This window comes from Aethalodelphis obliquidens, unplaced genomic scaffold (genome assembly GCF_003676395.1).
Source record: "Aethalodelphis obliquidens isolate GAN/ISIS:26980383/991018 unplaced genomic scaffold, ASM367639v1 scaffold7, whole genome shotgun sequence".
Classification (NCBI taxonomy): Eukaryota; Metazoa; Chordata; class Mammalia; order Artiodactyla; family Delphinidae; genus Aethalodelphis; species Aethalodelphis obliquidens.
The window spans coordinates 3,060,200-3,081,376 of NW_020837951.1; the positions used below are offsets into that span (position 1 = coordinate 3,060,200).

At 62.3% G+C, this 21,177-nt stretch overlaps 1 protein-coding gene across 3 annotated transcripts in view; it reads left to right on the forward strand.

The window, feature by feature from the left end:
- COL5A1 (collagen type V alpha 1 chain) overlaps positions 1–21,177 on the forward strand; it is a 154,090-nt gene that overhangs the window by 129,344 nt on the left and 3,569 nt on the right. For 2 of the 3 annotated variants that reach the window (XM_027104392.1, XM_027104394.1), the window contains exons 50-65: positions 610–717; positions 1,310–1,363; positions 1,605–1,658; positions 2,520–2,573; positions 3,114–3,167; positions 3,941–4,048; positions 4,166–4,219; positions 4,311–4,364; positions 4,496–4,603; positions 5,751–5,804; positions 6,640–6,675; positions 7,049–7,102; positions 7,611–7,866; positions 8,775–8,887; positions 11,573–11,641; positions 15,202–15,435. In XM_027104392.1, the coding sequence (XP_026960193.1) occupies positions 610–717; positions 1,310–1,363; positions 1,605–1,658; positions 2,520–2,573; positions 3,114–3,167; positions 3,941–4,048; positions 4,166–4,219; positions 4,311–4,364; positions 4,496–4,603; positions 5,751–5,804; positions 6,640–6,675; positions 7,049–7,102; positions 7,611–7,866; positions 8,775–8,887; positions 11,573–11,641; positions 15,202–15,435 (1,464 nt within the window). Of the gene's footprint in view, positions 1–609; positions 718–1,309; positions 1,364–1,604; positions 1,659–2,519; positions 2,574–3,113; positions 3,168–3,940; positions 4,049–4,165; positions 4,220–4,310; positions 4,365–4,495; positions 4,604–5,750; positions 5,805–6,639; positions 6,676–7,048; positions 7,103–7,610; positions 7,867–8,774; positions 8,888–11,572; positions 11,642–11,702; positions 11,772–15,201; positions 15,436–21,177 lie in introns of all 3 variants that reach the window. The other variant, XM_027104393.1, reaches the window with a different exon arrangement.

Here is a 21,177-nt window from a genome sequence, read left to right on the forward strand (position 1 = left end):
TGCATGTGTGTGTCCGCGTGTGTGCATAGATGGTAGTGATGGACGCCCAGGACAGCCGTCCGTGCTCCAGGACCCTCTCACTGGCTTCCGTAAATGTGGGGCCCATCGCTGTCACCTGGTCAGCCCAGACCCAGAACATGCAGACCTTCGCAGGTTGGATGAACCGTGTCTTGAGGCCCCCCTGAGGGCAGCCTTCCGGCCCAGGAGACGGCTGTTGGACAGAGGTCTCCTGGGCTCCCTCCACCTGAAGACCACTGAGTGGGTGGGCGGCCTGGGTCCCTGCAGCCCCTCGGGGTCCACGCTGCCTGCTGTCTCGTCAGGAGTCAACCCTGCCCACATAGAAGTCGGGTGTCGGCCTCAGAGGCCCCGGGAAGCCAGTGGGCTACTCGGGGCCCCTCACGGCCCCAGGGGAGCCAGACTCCCGCAGGGAGCTGCTGAGGGTTGGCAGAGCTCGGGAAGCCGCTGGCACCCACAGGGGCCAAGGCCCGGCCACAGGCACGTGCTCCCTTCCCACCCGGTGCCCGTGAGGAGCACACCTCCGGCAAGCTTCTTGCTCGAGGCAACCGCAAGGCTGGCTCTGGGAACACGGTGCCCGCCTTTCCCCCGCAGGGACCCAAAGGCGAAAGGGGAGAGAAGGGTGAGTCGGGCCCTTCTGGTGCTGCTGGACCCCCTGGACCCAAGGGCCCTCCTGGAGACGACGGTCCCAAAGGCAGCCCCGTGAGTACCTGGGAGATGCCAAGGGGCCCCTAGATCATCCTCACTCAACGGGCAGTGCGCTGAGGCTGCCTGACCATCGCTGGTCTTGGGGTGATTTCCTGAGGTGTAGAGGCTTCCACACCAGCTGCTGAGCCAAAACAGTGGAGGTGGGAGAGGGGAGACACCTCGGAGGCCGTGTCCGTGGACCAGGCAGCTTTCTGGACGGAGCAGGCTCTGTGTGGCCCCTCTCCCCTCCCGCAGCCTGCCCCGGCTTTGCATCAGGAGGGCCTGCAGAGCAGTGCCTTCTAGGGGTTAAAGGTCCAGCTTCCAGGGTCAGCCGGGGGTTCCAGGAACAAGTGTGGGCAAGAGCCTGCCCTTTGAGGGCCTCCAGAGGTCGAGAGGGCTGGCCCGCGCTGCTCGCTTTCAGGCTTGCGTGGCTTACGTGAGAGGATGTTCTGGAAAGGCCTTGCTGTGAAGGGCACTGAGGTGTCAGAGCTAGTGGGATGCTCTGGGGCTGGACGGTGCAGGGCGGCAGTCTGGACGCAGCCACGCGGGGCAGCGCGCTCCAGGCCGGCTTGCTGAGGGCCCCAATGCCTCTCTTACTCTGTTTCAGGGCCCGGTCGGTTTTCCCGGAGATCCCGGTCCCCCCGGAGAGCCTGGCCCCGCGGTAGGTGCTCGAGGTGGCAGAGCCCCTGGGTCCCCACAGCCCATGACCCACCTCGCTGGCCCTGTTTTCTCCTTTCCGGTTCTGTCTGTTAGGACTCTCCTTTCCCGCCTCTGAGCGCCCTAGGCGCCGGCACCTCTGGGATGGAATTTGACTGGGGTGAGGACCGGGGACGCGTTGTGTGTTGGTGCCTGAGCTCGGGTGCCGTCCAGGAGGCAGAATGAACTTGCTTTTGGCCCCACAGGGTCAAGACGGTCCCCCTGGTGACAAAGGAGATGACGGTGAATCTGGACAAACGGTGAGTCCGCCCAGGACCTCTAAGGACCCTGACGCAGCTCCTCGGGGAGGTGTCAGGGCTTGGGGTTTACAGCTTGCTTTGTTCATTTCTGAGAAAAACCTACACCCAGTTACCTTAGACTAGTGATTCAACCACCACAGGGGGCTGAGAGCTCCCTCTGAGGAACCTTGAAAGCTGGGGACCCTCCTCCCAGAAGGGGAAATGCACACACAGTCCCGACAGTGGTTCTGCACCCAGAGCCCGGCGTCCTCGACCGCCCCCGACCCCCAGAAGCCCCGCCCCCCGCCGGAACGTCAGGATGACCTGTTTCTGCCCGATGGGAGTCAGATGCTCTCCTCAGAAGGCTCTTTCCACATCAGCCCCTGGAGCTGAGCTCACGTTAGACGTTGCCTCTCACCTGATGTCAAGTGTTCTGAAACGTTGCTTCAAGTTTTGAAAGCTTCGGGACACCGGCTCTGGGGCCAGTTCCCCCGGAGAGATGTCTGCTGTTCTGCCACTCCCTAGCCGCTGACCCAGGACAACACCTGCCCTCCCTATGCCACGGGGTCCACTTCTGCAGAAGGGGTGCTGGCAAGCGTGGTGGGAACGTTCCCCAAATGTAGCAGAACTGCAGGCGGCAGGCGGGTCCCCTACGCCGCGGCAGCCCACGGGCTGAGTGTAGAGGTCAGAGCAGAGGATTCCAGGACCACCTCCACGTAGGGCTAATTCTGCAAAAGAAGAGACAGGCAGTTTCAGGGCTGGCCGAGGACAAATCAGACTGAAAACTCTGCGTTTTTCTTAGCCTCAGACCCACCCAGCCCTGCCACATCTTAGCTTAACTGTCCCTGATTCCTAAATGCTCTGTTCTCTCTCTGACACCAGGGATCCCCGGGCCCTACTGGTGAACCAGGTCCGTCTGGGCCTCCGGGAAAAAGGGTAAGTGATGCTGCCAGGCGCCCTTGCCTGTCAACCTCCTGAATGAAGTGTGCCCTTCCCCCGCCCCGGCTTGGACCCTGGGGCCCTAGGCGGCTCGAGGAGGAAAGTGCTTCTGTTTGAAGCGCATTCCCTGCTCAGCTTCCTGCCTCATCATCAAATCTCAGACCCACTAGGTCGATGCTCCGCTCCGTTTCGGATGAGCCCACTGCTGACGCCATCAGTAACGGCCTTCGTGGGAGAAAAACACCCATGGAGCTGAAAAAGCCCCTCTTCCCCCTGGGTCAGACCTTTGGAAAAGTCAGAACAAGCTAACTGAATGATGCAGTCTCTCTCTGGGGCTGCAGTAAACTTGGCCCCTGGTGTGCAGCCAGGAAAGGAGGCTGCTGGAGTGCCCTCTCCGCAGCCCGACCGGGGGGGGCCTTTTTTGGAGGCCCTGGCCTCGTGCTAAGGGCCTGGGAGTGACCTCCACGGCCCCTCCTCAGCTCCTCACTAAGCTTCTGCGGACCCACTTGTCACGTGTTGCTCTCTTGCTCCTTCCAGGGTCCCCCCGGCCCCATAGGTCCCGAAGGCAGGCAGGGAGAGAAAGGAGCTAAGGTAAGTGCTTTTCAGCCCGGCCGTGGTCACGACCGCGACCACGCATAGACCTTACGGAGCGCGCCGCGGCACGGTGGCCGCAGGGGTGGGGACTGGACACATGCGTGAACGTGCGGAGAGGGGCAGGTCGGGCTCAGAGGGAGGGGGGCTGGCTGCGCCTCTGGGTCCGGGGTCCCCGACTCTGCTGTCACATTCTGTCTGCCCCGCCAGCCTGAGCGGGGGAGGCCAGTGCTGGGTGCCCTCGGGCCTGGCGTTGACCCGGCCAGGCCTCAGCTGCCTTGCCTGTGAAGCAGAGATGGTGACGGTGCCCACGTCAGGGCTGAGGAGACGGTGGGGTGCCCGTGCGGTGAGGTTAGGGTGCAGCCCTGTGCCCAGAGCCCTCGAGGCCGCCCCCCCGCCGGGAGGTGCTGGGCGGGACCTCTTCTTGGAGGTGCTCCGGCATTGCCTGAGACAGTGATGGAACTCGTCCAGCCCCACGTCTGCCCAGGACGTGGCGGCCGTGCCCACCAGGGCTTCCGCGCCAGCCATAACTGCCGCTTTGGCCATGACAGCTGGGAGGCTGGAGCACAGTTGACTGTGGACACTGGTGGGTGGAGGATTGGGCAGGGCGGCCTCGATAAGGAATGTGGAGAATCGGGGGCAGCCCCTGGATATCTGGGGGCATCTGGGGTTCTCTCCAAGGCTCCTGGGGGTTTCTGAGCAGCAATTCTGGGCTGGGGTGACCGGAGCCTCAAGCATTGGGGTCCCACCGTGTCCTCCTTGGTGCCCTGCAGGGAGAAGCCGGCTTGGAAGGCCCTCCTGGGAAGACTGGCCCCATCGGCCCCCAGGGGGCCCCTGGGAAGCCCGGGCCCGATGGCCTGCGAGGAATCCCTGGCCCTGTGGTGAGTGGCCCCCGGGGAGGCCTGGGGGGCGCGGCTACAGAGGGAGGGGAGCAGGGGTGAGGACGGGAACGGGGATGGCCAGGGCGGGACTCACACGGAGGGTCAACTGTCTTTCAGGGTGAGCAAGGTCTCCCAGGAGCCCCAGGCCCCGACGGCCCCCCCGGCCCCATGGTGAGTCCCGGATATGCTCCCGAGGAGCCCCCGGTGGTGGCGGAGGGCAGGATTGGGAACGAGAATTCTGATCCCGCTGCCTCCCCCGCAGGGTCCCCCAGGACTCCCTGGCCTCAAAGGAGACTCTGGACCCAAAGGGGAAAAGGTGAGATGGGGCTCCAGGTGACTCTGTGGTTGAAACTCAGGTTGAAACTCAGCTGTGCTGCCACGTCTAGCTGGCCCGCGTGGCTGGACGGGAGGTGTCGCCACCGCCAACGCCCCTTCATTTTCCCACAGGGACATCCGGGCTTGATCGGGCTCATCGGACCTCCGGGCGAACAGGGAGAAAAGGGGGACCGCGGCCTCCCCGGCCCGCAGGGCTCCTCTGGCCCTAAGGGAGAACAGGTGCGTGGGCTGCTGGCTCTGTGTTCGTTAGAGCCGGAAGGACGTCCCCACGTCCATCAAATCAAGATGGGAACAGCTGAGGGCACGGGCTCGCCCAGGTGACAGCAACCTGGGGCAGAACTGGAGCCCAGCCCGGGCCCTCATTAGCCCTCGTGGTCCTGGTGACCTCAGAAGTGAAGGTCATTTCCCCCCACTCTGTGCAAGACCCTCCGACCCAGCTACTTGTCCAGGAGGTCACTGGCGACGCTCAGCCACATCCTTGCTCCCACCTTGACCCCGTGTATGCACACCTGACCCTAGACTTGCCTGGGAACCCCTGTCGCTAATTGGAGTTTGAAGCCCCCAGGAAACCACAGCCAGGGAACCCTTAGCCTGCAGGTTTCGCCCGTCCTGCGCCTGGGAGCTGCTTGCAGTGGATTCCATGGCCAGGAGAGGCGGGGAGCGAGTGGAGGCAGGGGGCGGGGGGACCTGGCAGGCCGGTCTTTCCCGTCCCCATATCAGGGCCACAGGGCCGCACTCCAGCCTGTGAATGACCACTTCCCAAGCCAGGTGTGACAGGCTCACATGTGCCCCTGTGCTTTGCCCACCTTGGCCTGCACCTGACCTGGAAGAGGACAGGACGCCCGAGACAGAGCTGGAGGCGGCAGAGCCGTGAGGCGGGGAGGAAGCTTGTGGGGTGACGTCCCCCAGCCCGGCCTCGTCCATGGTGTCTCCCTGTGGCACTGAGACCTGGAGAGAGGGTCGGCTCAGAGGCTGCAAACTCCGAGCGTGGGAGAAGCCACTGGGAGGCTGGATGGACAGACAGAGCAGACAGGACCCCAGGACACTTGCCGCCCCCGGCCCGCGGCCCCTGCTTCGGGAGCGGAAAGCGGCCAGAGGGGACCAGGCAGGGACGGTTCACATTAGAACATTAGAAGGCAGCGTTCACACTCAGCCGCCCCCCCCACCGCCCTGCGGGCAGCAGCGCCGGGTGCCCAGCCTCACAGCAGGTGTTCAGGCCCTGCCGGGCCCAGCAGGGAGCGAGGGCTCCCCTCGCACGTGGCCGGCCCGTGTTGGGGGAAGAGGCCAACGAGAACCGAGGGACGTGGCTGCAGGACAGGCTCCCTCTTGATCCGAACACCGATGACTGCGTTTCTGCTCTTTTCAGGGTATCACTGGTCCTTCGGGCCCGATCGGCCCCCCGGGCCCCCCTGGCTTGCCGGTGCGTATCTGGAAGGGGCGCGCGGCTCCCCAGGTTGTCCTGGGAGAGTGGGGGGATGGGCCTCAGAGTTACAGGGAAGTCATGGGACCCCCTGGGGTTGGGCCACCGCCCAGGTGGACCTGGTGCCCCGCACCACGGGTTGATCTGCTCGTTAATTCACATCCGCGTTCCGAGCAGTGGAAGCAAGGAAGTGCGGTCACTGGGCTCTGGTTTCAGGCTGGGGAGGAGAAGTGGAGAGCCTCTGTCTCCGGGCATTGTAGGGCGTGTGGACAGTCCACGGTAGGCACCTTGGGGGCGGCAAAGACGGTGGCTGGCCCCCTGCCCTCCCCGTCGGCATGAGCAGAGCCAGCCCGGCCCGGATGTGAGGAGTTGGTGTCCCGTCTTCTAGTCACCAGCCTGGGGTCCCCCCATGCAGCTGGGAGACCCAGGACTGCAAAGACATCCTCCGGCCTTGAGTCTCTTCTCGCCCGAAACTAGTCAGCCTCTGAGCCCCACCTGGGCCCGGGTGCACGTGGCCCAAGGTAGCCCCGGCTGGTCTGATGCTGGCCCCTGCTGTGGGCTGCTGCGAGGGCTGGAGCGGCTCCGTGTCAGGGCCTCTGGCTGCCTGAGCTGTGATTTCCCTGCTGGGGCGGGTGGGAGGCTGACCCGGGGCACTCGGGACCCTCCTGGCCTCCGTGTGGGTGAGCGCCTGCCCCCGCCCACCTCCCCTGTCAAGCAAGTACGAGCGTAGACTCTTGGAGGGGGGACACGGGTGCAAGCAGGGCGTGAAGAGCAGGCTGGTGCCGGGAGGGGAAGGGACCGCCCACCAGCTGACGCTCTGCCCCTCTCTCCGCAGGGCCCTCCTGGTCCAAAAGGTGCTAAGGGATCCTCAGTAAGTGGCGTTGCCCCTGAGCGGCCCGTGCGCCCCGGGGGGGACGCGCATCACCCTTGGATGAGAACCGCCCTGGGGTCCCCTTTCCCCCTTGATTCATGGGGCCGACCGTTCACACCCCTCCTCTGTGGCTGGGCTGCCCTGAGTCATCTCAGACTGAGGCTCCCTGCCTTGCAGAAAGGGCTCTGTCCCCCTAAGTCCCCTCCTTGGGGTGTCCAGTTCTCACACCTGGGACTGGGAAGGGGCCCCAGCATGTTAGGTTTGTCCCTCCACCTTCTCCACGTGTTTCCGGGGATCATTCTAGACCTCAAGGGGGACTCAAGTCACATCAGGCCTCGGTGACCACGGTTGGTTCTCTTTCCTTTTTCCCCAGGGTCCAACTGGCCCGAAGGGTGAAGCAGGCCAGCCAGGACCCCCCGGCCTGCCGGTGAGTAGCCCTTGAGGACTTGGGAGCCAGATGGGGGTTCTCCTAACACCGAGGGAATCGTGGAAGCAACTGTGTGGTTCAATCCCAAAACGTTATGAAACGTGTGTGGCAGAGCGGGGCCTGTCCCCTTCCCCGGGACACAGGTCAGCCCAGGGCGCCTCCGCCTTGGAAGTCTGGTTGAGGAGAGAGGAAGGGGGAGGGGTGTGTGTGTGCGTGCGTGTGTATGCCCAGGTGCCTCTGTGTGTGCACATGTGCATGCATGCATGTGTGTGCGTGTGTGTGCATGCATGCATGTGTGTGGCAGGAGCAGGCAGCCCTAGACAGGGCCCCGAGGGATGGGTGTGGAATGTTCCAGAGACAGAGAAGAGGGAAGAGGACTGTACTACCAGGAGGGGCCGGCGTCTGCGGCCCAGGACCCTGCAGGTGCGGCCCTGGTGGTCCCGGCCTGGCCACCACCCGGGGCCGCCTCGTCCTCTCCCATCCGTCACTGTCCCTCTTCCACACCCAGGGCCCCCCAGGCGAGGTCATCCAGCCCCTGCCGATCCAGGCGTCCAGGACCCGGCGGAACATCGACGCCAGCCAGCTGATGGACGAAGGGGAGGGTGAGAACTACATGGACTACGCGGACGGCATGGAGGAGATCTTCGGCTCCCTCAACTCGCTGAAGCTGGAGATCGAGCAGATGAAGCGACCCCTGGGCACGCAGCAGAACCCCGCGCGCACCTGCAAAGACCTTCAGCTCTGCCACCCTGACTTCCCCGACGGTAAGGCGACCGTGGACCCGGGGACAAACGGAGGGGTCGGGGCTGAGCAGCCGGTGTGGCGGGAGGGGCCCAGGCCTGGGCGGGCACGCACCTCGCTCGGCCTCAGGTCCCCGTTGGTGCAGTGGGGATGCAGGTCCCCCTTGTCACCTGACGAGGCATCATAGTAGGAGGGGAAGCCGTCCTGGGAGGCCGGGGAAAGAGGTCAAGTCTGTGAGGTCACGCAGAGCCGGAGTCTAGTCTAATCTTAGCCACTGTCTGGCAGGTAACCTGCTCTACCCGGAGTCCCATGATCCCTACCTACCAAATGGGAATTAAAACACGTGCCTATCAGAGGACATGTATACAGTGTATGAAATGCTTTGGGCCTGACGTGGTGTTGGCCGCAGCTGCTGTCAGTGTTAGCAGGAGTCCTCGTGCTGGTGTTTGAAGTTGTACTTGGGAAAGTACTATTTAGACTCCACAACTTCAGTCCCATTCTCACCATTAATAGCCAAGCACTACCTACCTGCTAGAAAATAAGATCCCACTGGCTTGCTCTGGGAAGGATGAACTCTTCTGCAAGGTTTAAGGGGTGCCTGTGGTTCCAGTTGACTCTGGTCCTAAGTACGTGAACTTCTAGTTTCCCTGGAGCACCTCTGGGTTCCCATCCACCCGCCAGCAGGCAGAGCTTGGACCCCGAGGGCCTCACGCTCCAGCTGTGCTCTTGGTGATGCGTCTGTCCCTGTCACTCCGTGGGCCCAGCAGGATGCCATTGGGCAAAGCCCAGAAAGGGCTGTGCTGTGGCACATGCCCGGGCTGTGTGCTGGCCCTGCTGGACTGAGATGTGGCAGCTGCTTCTGGAACTGTCCAAGGAGCAGCTCTCCCGACCCGCCTCCCTCCCTAACCCCACCCCTGACCCTGCGATCCAGGTGAATACTGGGTGGATCCGAACCAAGGCTGCTCCAGGGACTCCTTCAAGGTCTACTGCAACTTCACAGCTGGGGGCTCGACGTGCGTCTTCCCCGACAAGAAGTCCGAGGGGGTGAGTACCCGCTTCCGTGGCCTCCTCTCCCGGTGGGGCGGGCCAGGGCTCCAGGGATTTCATGTGCAGGCAGCTTTAAGAATGAAAACCAGAAACGGGCCAGATCTAAACTCAAGGCTGTCCCTCCGCAAGTAGACTTGAATCTGCCTTAGGAAGAAATTTCCAGCAGTGGGACGGGCTTAGTGCAGCCTCATTTGTGGAAGTTGAAGGGGTGGTTGGCTCGTGGCTATCTTCCCCCTACCACGCCTGGGGCTGGGATTTCCGCCACTGGTTGGTCAAATCCTTTCTAAAATGACCCTACAGTTCTGACCTCAGAGCAACCTGAAACCCATGGAAGGACTTTTGGGAGCGAAAGTGACCCAAATACGTCTTTTAGAAGCTGGCGTTTGCTGGAATTCTTAGCGTCAGCTTCCTGGGTAGTCGCTCCTGAGTGCCATGCGTCCCTCACAGTCTGTTCAGCGAGGTTCTGATCCGTGGAGATTTTGTGGGGTGTCGATCTGAGTCTCCTCTGTGGTCTTTCAGCGTCCTCGCCTCTGTGGTGGGGTCTCTGTGTGTGCGGAAGGTGTGAACCAGCGTGTGCGGATGGGTGTGCAGGTGGTGTGCGGTGGCACGTGGGTGGCTGGTGGATGGCACGTGGATGGCGTGTGGATGGTGTGTGGATGGCTGGTGGATGGCATGTGGGTGGCGTGTGGGTGGATGGCACGTGGATGGCGTATGGGTGGTGGGTGGATGGCGTGTGGATGGCACGTGGGTGGCATGTGGGTGGCGTGTGGATGGCGTGTGGGTGGCGTGTGGATGGCGTGTGGGTGGCGTGTGGATGGCGTGCAGGGACAGGCGTGTGTGGCAGGCGTGTGCTGCTTTCTCTCAAGCACGTGTTGGAGGCCAGGCCCACTGTGGCCCAGGACAGGTGAGGAAGGGGGGCGAGGTCTCTACCTGGGAAGATGGTGGAGACTTTGGCCGCAGTGCCCTTTGCATCTGCCTGGACAGACCCTCCTCCGTAATGTTCCTCCCAGAGGGCTCCCCATCCCATGCTGCACGCCGAGGGCAGTGGGTTCCTGGAGCCGCAGCCATGGTGCCTGTGCAGGTTCCGGGTCGGGCACAGCAGGAGCCGGGCAACCTGTGGTCCTTGGCTTCCCGGCTGCCTCAGCGCCCAGAGCCACTTCCTCTGGAGGGAGAGGTGCCCTGTCCCTAAATCTCACTGTCACTGAGGGGAGCTCCGGCACTCCTGTGGGCCAACAGGAACAGGGGCTCTGCACTGACGTGGATGTCTTGGGGACCCCTGTTTCGTGTTCACGCTCTCCCTACCTGGGATTTTAAATCCTTGGGAACCCACACTCCTGGCAACAAGACCCCTGTGGTTCACAAGGAAATTCAAACCTCAGGACCGTTGCATCTGGCAGAGGCCCAGGAGGAAATTCAAGTGGAAAAATGCTGGCTCATTCTTTTGTTGCTGTCTGTCCTCTGCAAACGGCCTCGCTGCTGGAGAACCAGTAGGACGCCCCCAGGAGCCCTCGCTGGTGGTGGAGCCAGGCGGACGGTGGGCTTGGGGCGCTGAGTGACGCCCGCTGCTCCTTGCCTTTCCTCTGCACCTGTGCTGACCGCCAGGGCCCCACGGGCTGGGAGCCTCGGGCGGGTTGAGGCATTCTGCCTGGTCTCCCGGGTTGCAGGGCCCCCTTGGTGGTGGAAGGGCTGGGGATGGAGGGCAGAAATCTGGGTGAGACGCCAACCTGCCCACGCCTCTGGTCCTGCTCTGGGAGGAGGCGGCCTTCGTGCTTTTCGGGCGCAGCGCTGACAGCGGCAGGTTTGGAACCAGAGGGGAGAGTCCCGAGGGGCGGGGGGCAGGCTGGGCTTGCTCTTCCTCCAGTGGGGCCGCTTCTCAGGATCCCCTGCACGAGGCCAGCTCAGGAGAAGCCAGGGAATGGGGAACGGGACCTGGCACCCAGGCAGAGCACCGGAGGGACAGCTGGGAACAGGCTGGACCTGTGGTCACTCTCCCCAGAGAGAAAACCCCACCACACACCCGGCACACACGCTGCACACGCACCATTTTACACCACGCTCACACACACCATGTACGCCCACATCCTATGCAGAAACACACACGCACGCCTCACACCCAGCCGGACCTCAGTAGGGTCTCCTGCCCACTCTGTCCGCAGGTAGAGGCCTTGGAGATGGAGCCACGCCCCCAGATCAGGGGATCGAGTCAGGGAACGCCCACCTGTCTGCTCTCAGCCTATCAGTAGTAGATGATAGTCTCTGGGCGAGACGAGTGAGGATCCGCCCGTTCACCCCTTCATTAGTTCACTCCACGAGCAGTTTTCTGCAGTCACGAGGTGCCAGGCTCTGTCCTAGGTGCTGGATACCCAGAACGGGTCAGATGCAGGCTCTCGTGGCCCTGCACGTGAAGCAGGCGCTCGCGCCTGGAAGGCACCAGGGCTCCCCCGTCCCCATCGCGGTCAGGGGTCCATGCTGGAGCGAGTGCCCAGCTCTGGGGGAGTTAGGTGCACCTAAGGGATCTTCTCCCAGGAGGCCATCTTGCATCTCCGTGAGGGCAGGACACAGGCCCACTTGGGCGGGGAGAAGGCGTGTGTGCAGGACGTGGGAGCATTTCTCGTGAAGGCAGAAGTAACACTGTCGTTCTCTCTGTTTCTCTCCCTCCCCACCTCCCGCCTCGATGTTTAGGCCAGAATCACTTCTTGGCCCAAAGAAAACCCGGGTTCCTGGTTCAGTGAATTCAAGCGTGGCAAACTGGTAAGACGGCCTTCGACTCGTGTGCAGTGTCCGTTAAACCCACCCGTTTCGTATCTTGCAGAGTAAAATGGCCCGCTGGCCCAAAGAGCAGCCCTCCACCTGGTACAGTCAGTACAAGCGAGGGTCCCTGGTAAGTGGCCACGGGGCTGTCTGCTTGCGGCTCGGCCTGGCTCGGCTCTGCATGGGACTAATCGCCCCCAGCGCCGCACCTGCTCTCGCCCTCTGGCCAAACTGCTCCACGGCCACGACCGCCAGACGCGGGCCGGCCCCTCCTGCCACGCTGACGAGGGTTCACTGTAGCCGGGAGCAGCTGAATGGTTGGTTGTCTCTTCGGGTGGAGGACACGAAGCTGGCATTCAGAGCCCCCGCTGGGTGCCGCCAGGAGTTGAGACCAGAGACACCAGGAGTGGAGGGTCTATTTTGCTAAGTCCTAGCGGGCAGCTTGGAGGAAGTGGGTCCTGGACCATTAAACCATCCAGTTCTTTCCAGGATCCGTCCTACTTGTGCCCTGCCCCTGCTGTGGCTGGGGGCCGAGGGGCCATTCCGGTTGCCGACGGGACCCTGGGCTTCTCCGCGGCATCGCCCGCGACCGTGCTGGTCCCTGTGTTAACTTCTGGGGAGCCAGTCTTGAATAGGCCATCCCGGAGGTGAAAGGCAACGGGCATCCCTCTAAAGTTCTGGATGTGATGCTTTTCTAGCCGATATAGAGGCCGAGGCTATTTGGACCCGAACCTATGGGGCCGGCGACGGCTGCCACGCGGCAGGGTGTTTTCCCCGAGCATCTCGGGAGTTTTGATTTGGGCCTGTTTCCGGAATCAAGTGCAGAGTTCTATGCTCCCTTCCCGGCACGTTCAAGGACTAGGTTCCAGATGTGGCCGCGTTGCAGGTGCCACGAGAGCCCCCTTTGCTTCCTGCGTTCACTCTTCGGCTAGTGTCCCACCTGGGCCATCCTTGAAGGACGTCCTTCTCACTCAGAAGCCAGCTCTCGGGTCCACGACTTGTGGGCCCGACCCTCTGCCTTCAGTTGGCTCCCCGGGGGGTCCCAGGGCCACGTTCCCCCAGGACTCAGAGTAGGGCCTTCTAGCGGCCTCTGCCCGCTGCACTTGGGGACCCCCTGTTCCTAGGCCCGGGGGTACTCGTGCTCAATTAATATCTCACGGCCCGTAGCCCTGATTCCCAGCCACTGCGGCTCTTTCCAGATACTGAAGGTTTGCACTCACCTTGACACGTCTGGGGACTTCCTCTCGTCTCTGTGTGGGGACCTCCGGCACCCTCACCCCCTTTTTCTCCTGCTGTTTCTTCTCTCCTTCACCTCCTCGGTGCTATCCTCGGGAAGGAGCCACTGGCAGGCAGAAGGACCTGAAGTGGACGCCCACTCGGGGAGGCAGTGCCCGGGGCCCTTGAGCCGGGTGGATAGAGGTGGGGGGGTGGGGGGCGCGGGAGTCAGGAGGAGCCGGGGCGCGGGAGTCCTTTCTGCAGCCGTGCTGGTGGCCTTCTCCAGACAGGGCCCCACACACCCACCCCGTTGCTCTGTGGAAGCAGGTAGAGAACACCCACTTTCAGCCACCAGCCCAGAGCCTGTCTGCTGCTTGGGTCCTGTTTCGCAGACAGTTGACCAAGGATGGAGGTGAAGGGACAGTCTAGGGGAAACATCACTGCATCTTTGGCATTTTCCTGCTGCATCATTTCTAGCAGCCTGTGACCATCAGAGTGGACAGGGCATAAATACAGGTCCCTCCCTGAAGAAAGAGGTGCTTTTCTGGGCCGGCTGCCCTGGGCGCCCCACGTGAAGGTGATACTGCAGAGCTGCTTCCCGCCGGGAGGGCGGGGCCTCATGACGGGGCTCTGGGACTCCATCGTGGGGCGGGGCTTGGCCGTGCCTGTCGTCCTCCACCTGCCCGGCACTGGGGGCTTCAGGTCCTTCTGCGTCCAGCACTGCCCGCCTCTCTCTGCGCATGCGTCCTTCCTACAGTCAGTCGCCTTCCGTCCAGGAGGAACAGCCAATGGCCCAGACTGCGGTTGGTATTCACTCTCCCTCCTCAAGGTCCAGCTGGAAGTCGGTGTCTGGTGGCTGTGTGGGGAGCTGGCCAGCAGCTCTGCGCTCCCCCCGCTCCGGCGGCAAGGGCAGGATCCCAGGCCTGGCTCACCGCCTTCAGCTCTAACTGTATAGACATCTCTATACATACGTGCACAATATCGGCTTAAATTCTCGCTCGTGTGTTCAGGACGGCTCTCTTAGGGTAGGCTGGGGGCTAGGGTCCGAGACAGAACAGGGAGGAGAAACGCGGGTCTCAGATGCTGACGTCCGTCTGTGCGTCGTCTGACGGGGAGACGTGATGGGCCACCCTGCTCTGCTGGGTGTGTGAGGAGAGCCTGGCCTCTCACGCTGAGGGCCTTCAGGGAGAGGAGAGAGCCGCCTCGTCCCAGGGGCTAAGGACCGCCCCCGCCCCTGCTGTGTCCAGCAGCTCAGAAAGCTGCAGTTTAGGAGACGCGGAAACCGATCCGTCTCTCGGGACGCCTGGCACTGGCCCGCGCCCGGCTGAGCTCTCAGCCCCGCGTGCATCCGACCTGCGATGCTGCGAAGCCACTGGAGGACCAACACTGTCTCCCGGTGCTGCCCTGGGTTTGCTGGCAGAGAGCGGGGCTTTCAGCGAGGCTCCTGCCGCCAGAGCGCCCCGGGCTGCCCGCTCAGTGTGGGCTGACCACCCCAGGCCACGGCACGGCCCACTCTGCTTTCCACTGGATTCCATGCCCTGGCAGGGGCAAGAAGGGCCTCTCCCCTGTGCCTCCACGATGCTGCCTGGTCCCTCCAGGCTTCTGGGTCTTGGCCGTATGTCCTGTGACCCTCTCACAGGCCAGCCTTCCTGTCTGCTGGCCAAGACCCCATGCCTCAGGCCCCTTCCTCCCCGAAGCCACCTGCCCTTCCTGTCTCCAATTCTCATGGCCCCAGCCAGGTCCTTGTACGTCACAGAGATTAGCCAGTGGTTTTCACGTATTAGCATAATCTAACAAGCACCGTTTTTTCTCCGGCATCGGGGCACAGTGACAGGGATGTACGTGCCAAGCTCATGCCCTCAGGGTACTCATGGTCCAGGGAGGGCTGCAGACCAGGCCCCAGGTGCCTCTGACACAGGAGTCCAGTGCTGGTGTGGAGGGCCTGACAGCCAGTAGGAAAGATGGACACTGAACCGGGCCAAGGTGGGTGAGGGCACCTAACCCTGGCAGGCTTCCTGGAGGCAGAGAGGCACATGAGCTGAACCCTGGAGGCTGAGTAGGGACCAACCAGGTAAAGTAGAGTGGGCGGGTTATCTAGGTCCCTGAAAGGAATGAGGCGTGGTTCACAGTGTTCCAGGGAACCCCCTAGAGAGCCCAGCGCATGCTGGCCTGGGGCCCGGGGCCCGGGCGTGCAGCAGGTTTCCAGGTGGGGCTCTGGGCGTGGCCCAGATGACCAGAGGAGACAGCGAGTGGCTGAAGCTCTGGAAGCCCCGGCCGTGTGGACGAGGGGCTCTGCGCAGCCTGTGTGCCCTCCCTGCTGAGCGCCCCTTCTTGTGCCCCTGCAGCTCTCCTACGTGGACACTGAAGGCAACCCCGTGGGCGTGGTCCAGATGACCTTCCTACGGCTGCTCAGCGCCTCCGCCCACCAGAACATCACCTACAACTGCTACCAGTCGGTCGCCTGGCAGGACGCCGCCACGGGCAGCTACGACAAGGCCATGCGCTTCCTGGGCTCCAACGATGAGGAGATGTCCTACGATAACAGCCCCTACATTCGCGCCCTGGTGGACGGCTGCGCTGTGAGTGTCGCCCGCAGCCCTGCCTGGGGGTGGGGATGGGGGACGGCATCCGTCGGTGCCTCACGCAGTTCATTCGGTCACCACGAACTTCCCGGGCACCTACCGTGGGCCGGGCCCTGTGCACAGCGAGGGCCCAGGCACGGTGCCGCTGACCGTGGCTGGCGGACGTGGAATCCCCAGGCGGTGGGGACCTTCCCACGGAGCTGGGGTCGGGAAGGCCACGCTGAGACCTGATGGCAAAGGCCGACCGGGGTCCCTGATCCCGTGCCTGCTGTGACGTGGAGCGTTCTTGGTCCGATGCGGAAGTTGAGACGCCTCCACTTTTTGGGGAATGTCCGGAGCTGAGTCTGAGTTTGCTCCTGGGAGTGTGGCCGTGCTGGGAGGTGTCCTGCAGACTCAGAGGGAGTTGACAGTGTCAGCCCTTGTGACACCCCCGGCCCTCACTGGGTCACCTCCCTGGACCCTGTGCCGCCCTCTGGGAAGGACGTTCTGCTCAGACCCGAGAAGCCAGTCAGGCCTGGGCTTGCTTCGCTCTTTGGCCCCGGGCCCCTGCGCTTGCCAGCATCAGCCCCCCGACTGTGCCTCCCGGGGCTGCGTCTGCCCTGGGCAGCCCGGGTCCGAGCTGCATCCTCCTGTCCTGGGCCGTGCACGGGCCCAGTCCTGGTGAAACCCTCGGTCGTGTCCCTCCTGTGGCCTTTCCAGGACTGGAGATGGGGGTGTCAGCAGGAAGCACCGCCTCTGCGGGTCTTAGTGTCACATCTGACATCAGACCCCCGGCCTCTCACCACCTGCTCCCCAGAGACCCTGCCCGAGGCCCCCCACCCAGCCTGGCTCCCTTGGGGGACACTTAGTGTCCAGGGCCAGTTTCGCGGTGCCGGCGCCTGTGGACACCCTCCTCTGGAAGGCACTGTGCCTCTGGTCTCGAGGTCGGGAAAGCTCTTCGCTAATTCCCAGGCCCCAGTTCCGGTCAGGGCCCTTCCCGTGGATTTCCACATTGAGGGAACCATGTGCAGTCCCTTCTAGTTCTTCCTGGTTCCAGAAGGTTTCACCACTTGGCTCCGACACCCTTGTTGTACAGAGTGGCCAGGACACGTATCAGAGCTGGTCACAGGTGTCCCGGGCACTGAGCTGCCTCTGCGTGCTGGTGAGCAGCCAGTGCTCCTGCCTGTGCGTCCATCTTCCCCGCTGGGCGTTCCTGTCCTGTGCTTTCGGGGCGTGTGTGTGGGATCTGAGGGTTCTCCCTAAGGCCTGCTGAGGTGGTCTGGCTACTTGGCCAAGACAGAGTGTCTGGATGGCCCTGCAAGGCAGGAAAGTGGGAGGGCAGCGCTGACCCACTGGGTCGCTAGTAGCCGCTGAGGGCAGGACTCGGGTGGATCCAAGTTCACGTCCCGCCTGCTCCCTGGCTGCCCCGCTGCGACTGGGATGGACCCTTCAGCTGTGGGAAGCTCCAGTCCTTCTCTCTACAAAAGGATCCAGTTATAACCCCCAAGGGATTCCTTGGGGCTAGAGGTGAGTGCAGGGCAGGCATGGGGCCAGGGTGCCCGGAAGGGCGGCCTCCCCTCCACGCTGCCCTGGCCCCTGGGACTGGTGACGGTCAGTCCTTCAGACCTGCCCATGGAGTGCGCAGAACTGGTCCCTGTTTAAGGTCAGATAGGGATGCAGTTCCCTGTGGAAAGGGATCCAGAAGCATCCGGAAGCCTCAGCCATCCAGCATGTGTTCACGTTCCTGACGCAGACGCCAAGCTGCTCCCAGAAGGCCGTGAGGCGCCGGGTAAAGTCATCCCTCACGTCTGTCTTCTACAAACAGAAGTAATGATAGCACCGCGTCACAGGGCTGTTCCGGGGGAACGTGCCTAAAACGATCTCAGAGCCGTGCTCAGCTGCCGTGAGCCCCAGAAGAATCCCTGTTCCTGTGATTGTTTTAGGCAACACGGGCTCACAGGCACAAGGCAGTCACGGTGGAGGTGTGAGGAGAAACAGGGACTCTCGCAGAGCAGAGGCAGAGCCTGGGACGGGGCTTGGAGCTCCTTGGCTTCCACGGCAGAAAGGGAGACACTCTGGGTGGCCCCATACGTGTCATCTGGTAAAGCGTGCAGACTGGTTTTCTGGAAGAGAGACCGTTCCCTGGAAGGGATGCTGGGAGAATGTATCTTGTGAAGAACCGACTGGGGTGAAAAGGCAGAGGCCCCTGGCCCCCTAATGCAGCTCAGAAGCCTCCTGCACTCTTGAGAGCTTCCTGGGAAGATTCAAGTGCCCCATGCCTCTTCCTCTCGAAGCTCCCTGCCCAGAAGTTTCCAGTACTGCTGTCGAACTCAGAACCTGACCTCCCGGCTCTGCAGGTTCCCAGTACAGGGCAGGCTCGGACCTTCCTTAATCCTACAATCCAAAGTCCTCTCCCTCTGGCCCAACGTCTCCTGATGACGTGGGTGTGCTGTCAGCATCTGGGGCAGCTGCCCATTGCTTGGGCCTTTCAGGACATCACCAGCATCCATGCACCCAGGGCACGAGGAGCACTCCCCACTCCTGGGTGAGAACCACTCATCAGGGTCTTTGCTTTATTTTGTGAGTGACCTGCCAAGACCCTCAGGGTGTGGCAGAGCTGAGTCTCATAATTCCCACCCCAGCATTCTTCCCACCACAGTCCCTTCCTGGCATAGCTGCACCTTGAATGCCTCCATCAACGGGGAGCTCACTACCTCCTGAGTCAGCCCAGGCCACGGTTCTGAAGTCTCAGTGTTAGGAAGCTCTTCTGAGAAATGAGCTGGAACCCGTTTGCCCATTATTTCCATCTGTCATTCCCGTTCTGTTCCCTTAAGGCATGCAGAGAAAAGCTGGTTCTAGACCAGAGTTTCTCAGCCTTTGGGGCCGGATGATTCTTTGCTGTGTGTGGGTGTGGCAGGGGAGTAGAAGGGTCCTGTGCACTGTAGGATATTGAGCAGAATTCCTGGACTTGACCAGCTAGATCCTCTACCCACTCAGCTGTGACAACCAGAAGTTCCTCCAGACATGGCCACATGCGCCCCGGGGAACAAAACTGCCATTCTACAGGAAGGACAGTCAAAGATTTGGGGATCGCTCAGAAGGCTGGAAGGACCGGGCTCCTTCGCCTCCACCCAAAGAAGTCAGCCCTGCTGCCCAGGAGCTCCGCAGCTGAGATCCACGGGACTCCCGACCGTGAGCTTCTCCTTGAGAAAATCAACAGCACCGATCCAATTTTCTGCCCCGACGCCAGGAATCCTGGCAGTCATTTCTGAGCTCTGTAGTGGTCCTCTGGGCATCGCCAATGCAGAGGCAAGACTTAGCATCATGGGAATATCTGGATTTGGCGCTTGACATTTTTACTTCTGGAAAAGATGTTGCCTTTGAGGAGGTGGAGAGATCATGACTCTAGACAGAATAATCCTGTTGATGGAGGGCATGGGCCCACGTTCCTTCAGGCAGGGGAGGGGATTCCGGGGAGGGTTGGGCCCAGCAAAGCATGGAGGTGGGGCATAGGGGCACTTCTGAAGAACGGCCTGGAACGGTCAGCGCCTGCTCACCCCACCCAACTCCGCTGCCCACCGGAAGTTCAGCCACAGTTTGAAAAGTCACATCCCTCCCAGGTAATCCTGCAGGAGGCCTGAAGGAATGCGTGCTAGCTGCCTCCCCCGGGACGGGGGTTGGGGGGGGCCTGCTTGATTCATGTGGTGATAAGGGCCAGGGCTTCCCTGGTGGCGCAGTGGTTAAGAATCCGGCTGCCAATACAGAGGACACGGGTTTGAGCCCTGGTCCGGGAAGATCCCACATGCCGCGGAGCAACTAAGCCTGTGTGCCACAACTACTGAGCCTACGCTCTAGAGCCTGCATGCCACAACTACTGAGCCCACGTGCAACTACTGAAGCCTGTGCGCCTAGAGCCCGTGCTCCACAAGAGAAGTCACCGCAATTAGAAGCCTGCGCACCGCAACGAAGAGTAGCCCCTGCTCGCTGCAACTAGAGAAAAGCCTGTGCGCAGCAACAAAGACCCAACGCAGCCAAAAATAAATAAATAAAATAAATCTATTTAAAAAAAAAATAAAAAATAAGGGCCAAGGACACTGGGATTCGGACGCTGGCACGGTGCGGCCCTGTAGCCTGATGGGTGGGCCACTGAGCAGGGCCGGCCCTGTGGAGGAGCACAGATGACCGGGCAGGAGGCCCAAGGAGCCATGCCACATAAATCCCCTTGCTTGTGCAGCTCTGCGCACCCCCGGGGGCCATTGCCAGCCCATAATGGTTATTAATGCCTCAGGAACGACGGGGTAATGGAGCGGTGTGCGCACGGCGGCTTACAGCTTACAGATGCCCCCGCTAAGCGCTCTGATCGTCAGAGCTCTGGGGCCCATCAATCCGAGAGAAGTCACCCTGCCAGCTGAGCACGCGCCACCGTCCCTTGTGGGCGGAAGAGACGGGCGCCGGCCCTGCCAAGGGCTGTTTGCCCCACTCCCCGTGGGGAAGGTGAAGGCTGGGCTGCCCAGCTCACGGGTGCACGAGGCTCAGGCCGCCTGTGGCCGAGGCCGCACAGCTCCCCGTGACAGCAGCGGCTCACGGGAGGCCAGCCCAGACGTCTCACTTGAGTCCCTGCTGGGTGGTTGTCGGACCAGTGAGGGGGTAGAGCTGGGGCAGGCAGGGTGGACTCTTGCCCCTCCTCGCTGGACTGGCCGAGAGAGGGCGAGGGCTCAGCTTCCTCCCAGGGCTCCATCCTGCAGGGGCGTGGCTGGGCATCCTCTCTGGGGACCCCGTGTTGGAAGCTCGTAGCATCTGTGCCCTTGAGCTCCTGGCCGCCGGAGCAGGTCCTTCAGACAGTGTCGCTCAGGGGATGGCCGTGACCCACGTGTGTCCGAATTGCCCGAGCTGCGTCTAAACCAGGCAGACGCTGCATCCACCCTAGGCCTCCTGAATCCCATCTCTGGGAGGGACCAGAGCCGGTAGTGCTAACGAGCTCCCGAGGGGACGCACGTCGGCTCGTAAGTGCGAGTCCCGGCTTTAAAGCATTTCCAGCCTGGCCTGCTGCGGGTAGGAGTGAGCGCTCTCCTTAAGGCAGGGCTGTGGGGAGGACAGGTTCGCGGGGTCAGGGGGGCCCTTCAGGAGGCGACGTCTAGAAGCTCACAGAGCAGGTCTCTCCCAGGCTCGGCGCCTTCGTGGAGGCCTGGCCGGGAGCCCTGCCCCCATGAGGCTTCCTTCCATCCTCTCCACCTCCTGGAGTTCCAGTGGAGAAAAATGAGCCGCAGAGAGCGTATTACTTATCCATGGCTCGTAACAAATTACCTCCCAAAGGTAGCGCCTAAAAAAACAAATATCTGTCATTTGACTCAGTTTCCGAGGGCCAGGACTCTGGGGGCAGCGTAGCTGGATGGCTGTGGTCCAGCATCTCCCGACTGCTTGAGCTGCCGTCACAAATCACTGCAGAGCAGGGACTTGTCGAGAACAAGCAGGGGTTTCTCACGGTTCTGGAGGCTGTATGTCTGAGCTGGGCGCTGGCTGACGGGCTCTGGTGAGGGCCCTCCCCCGGGTTACAGACAGCCGCCTTCACGCGGGGTTAAGAGCTTTCTGGCTGTTTCTTAAAGGGGCACGAGTCCCATTCATGAGGCTCCACTCTGACCTAATTGGCTCCCAATGGCTCTGCCTCCCAGCTCCGTCACAGTAAGGCTCGCCCACCTGGATCTGGGGGCCACACACAGTCTGTCCCTAATGGTGCCGTGAGGTTGCTGAGCTGCTGTCACA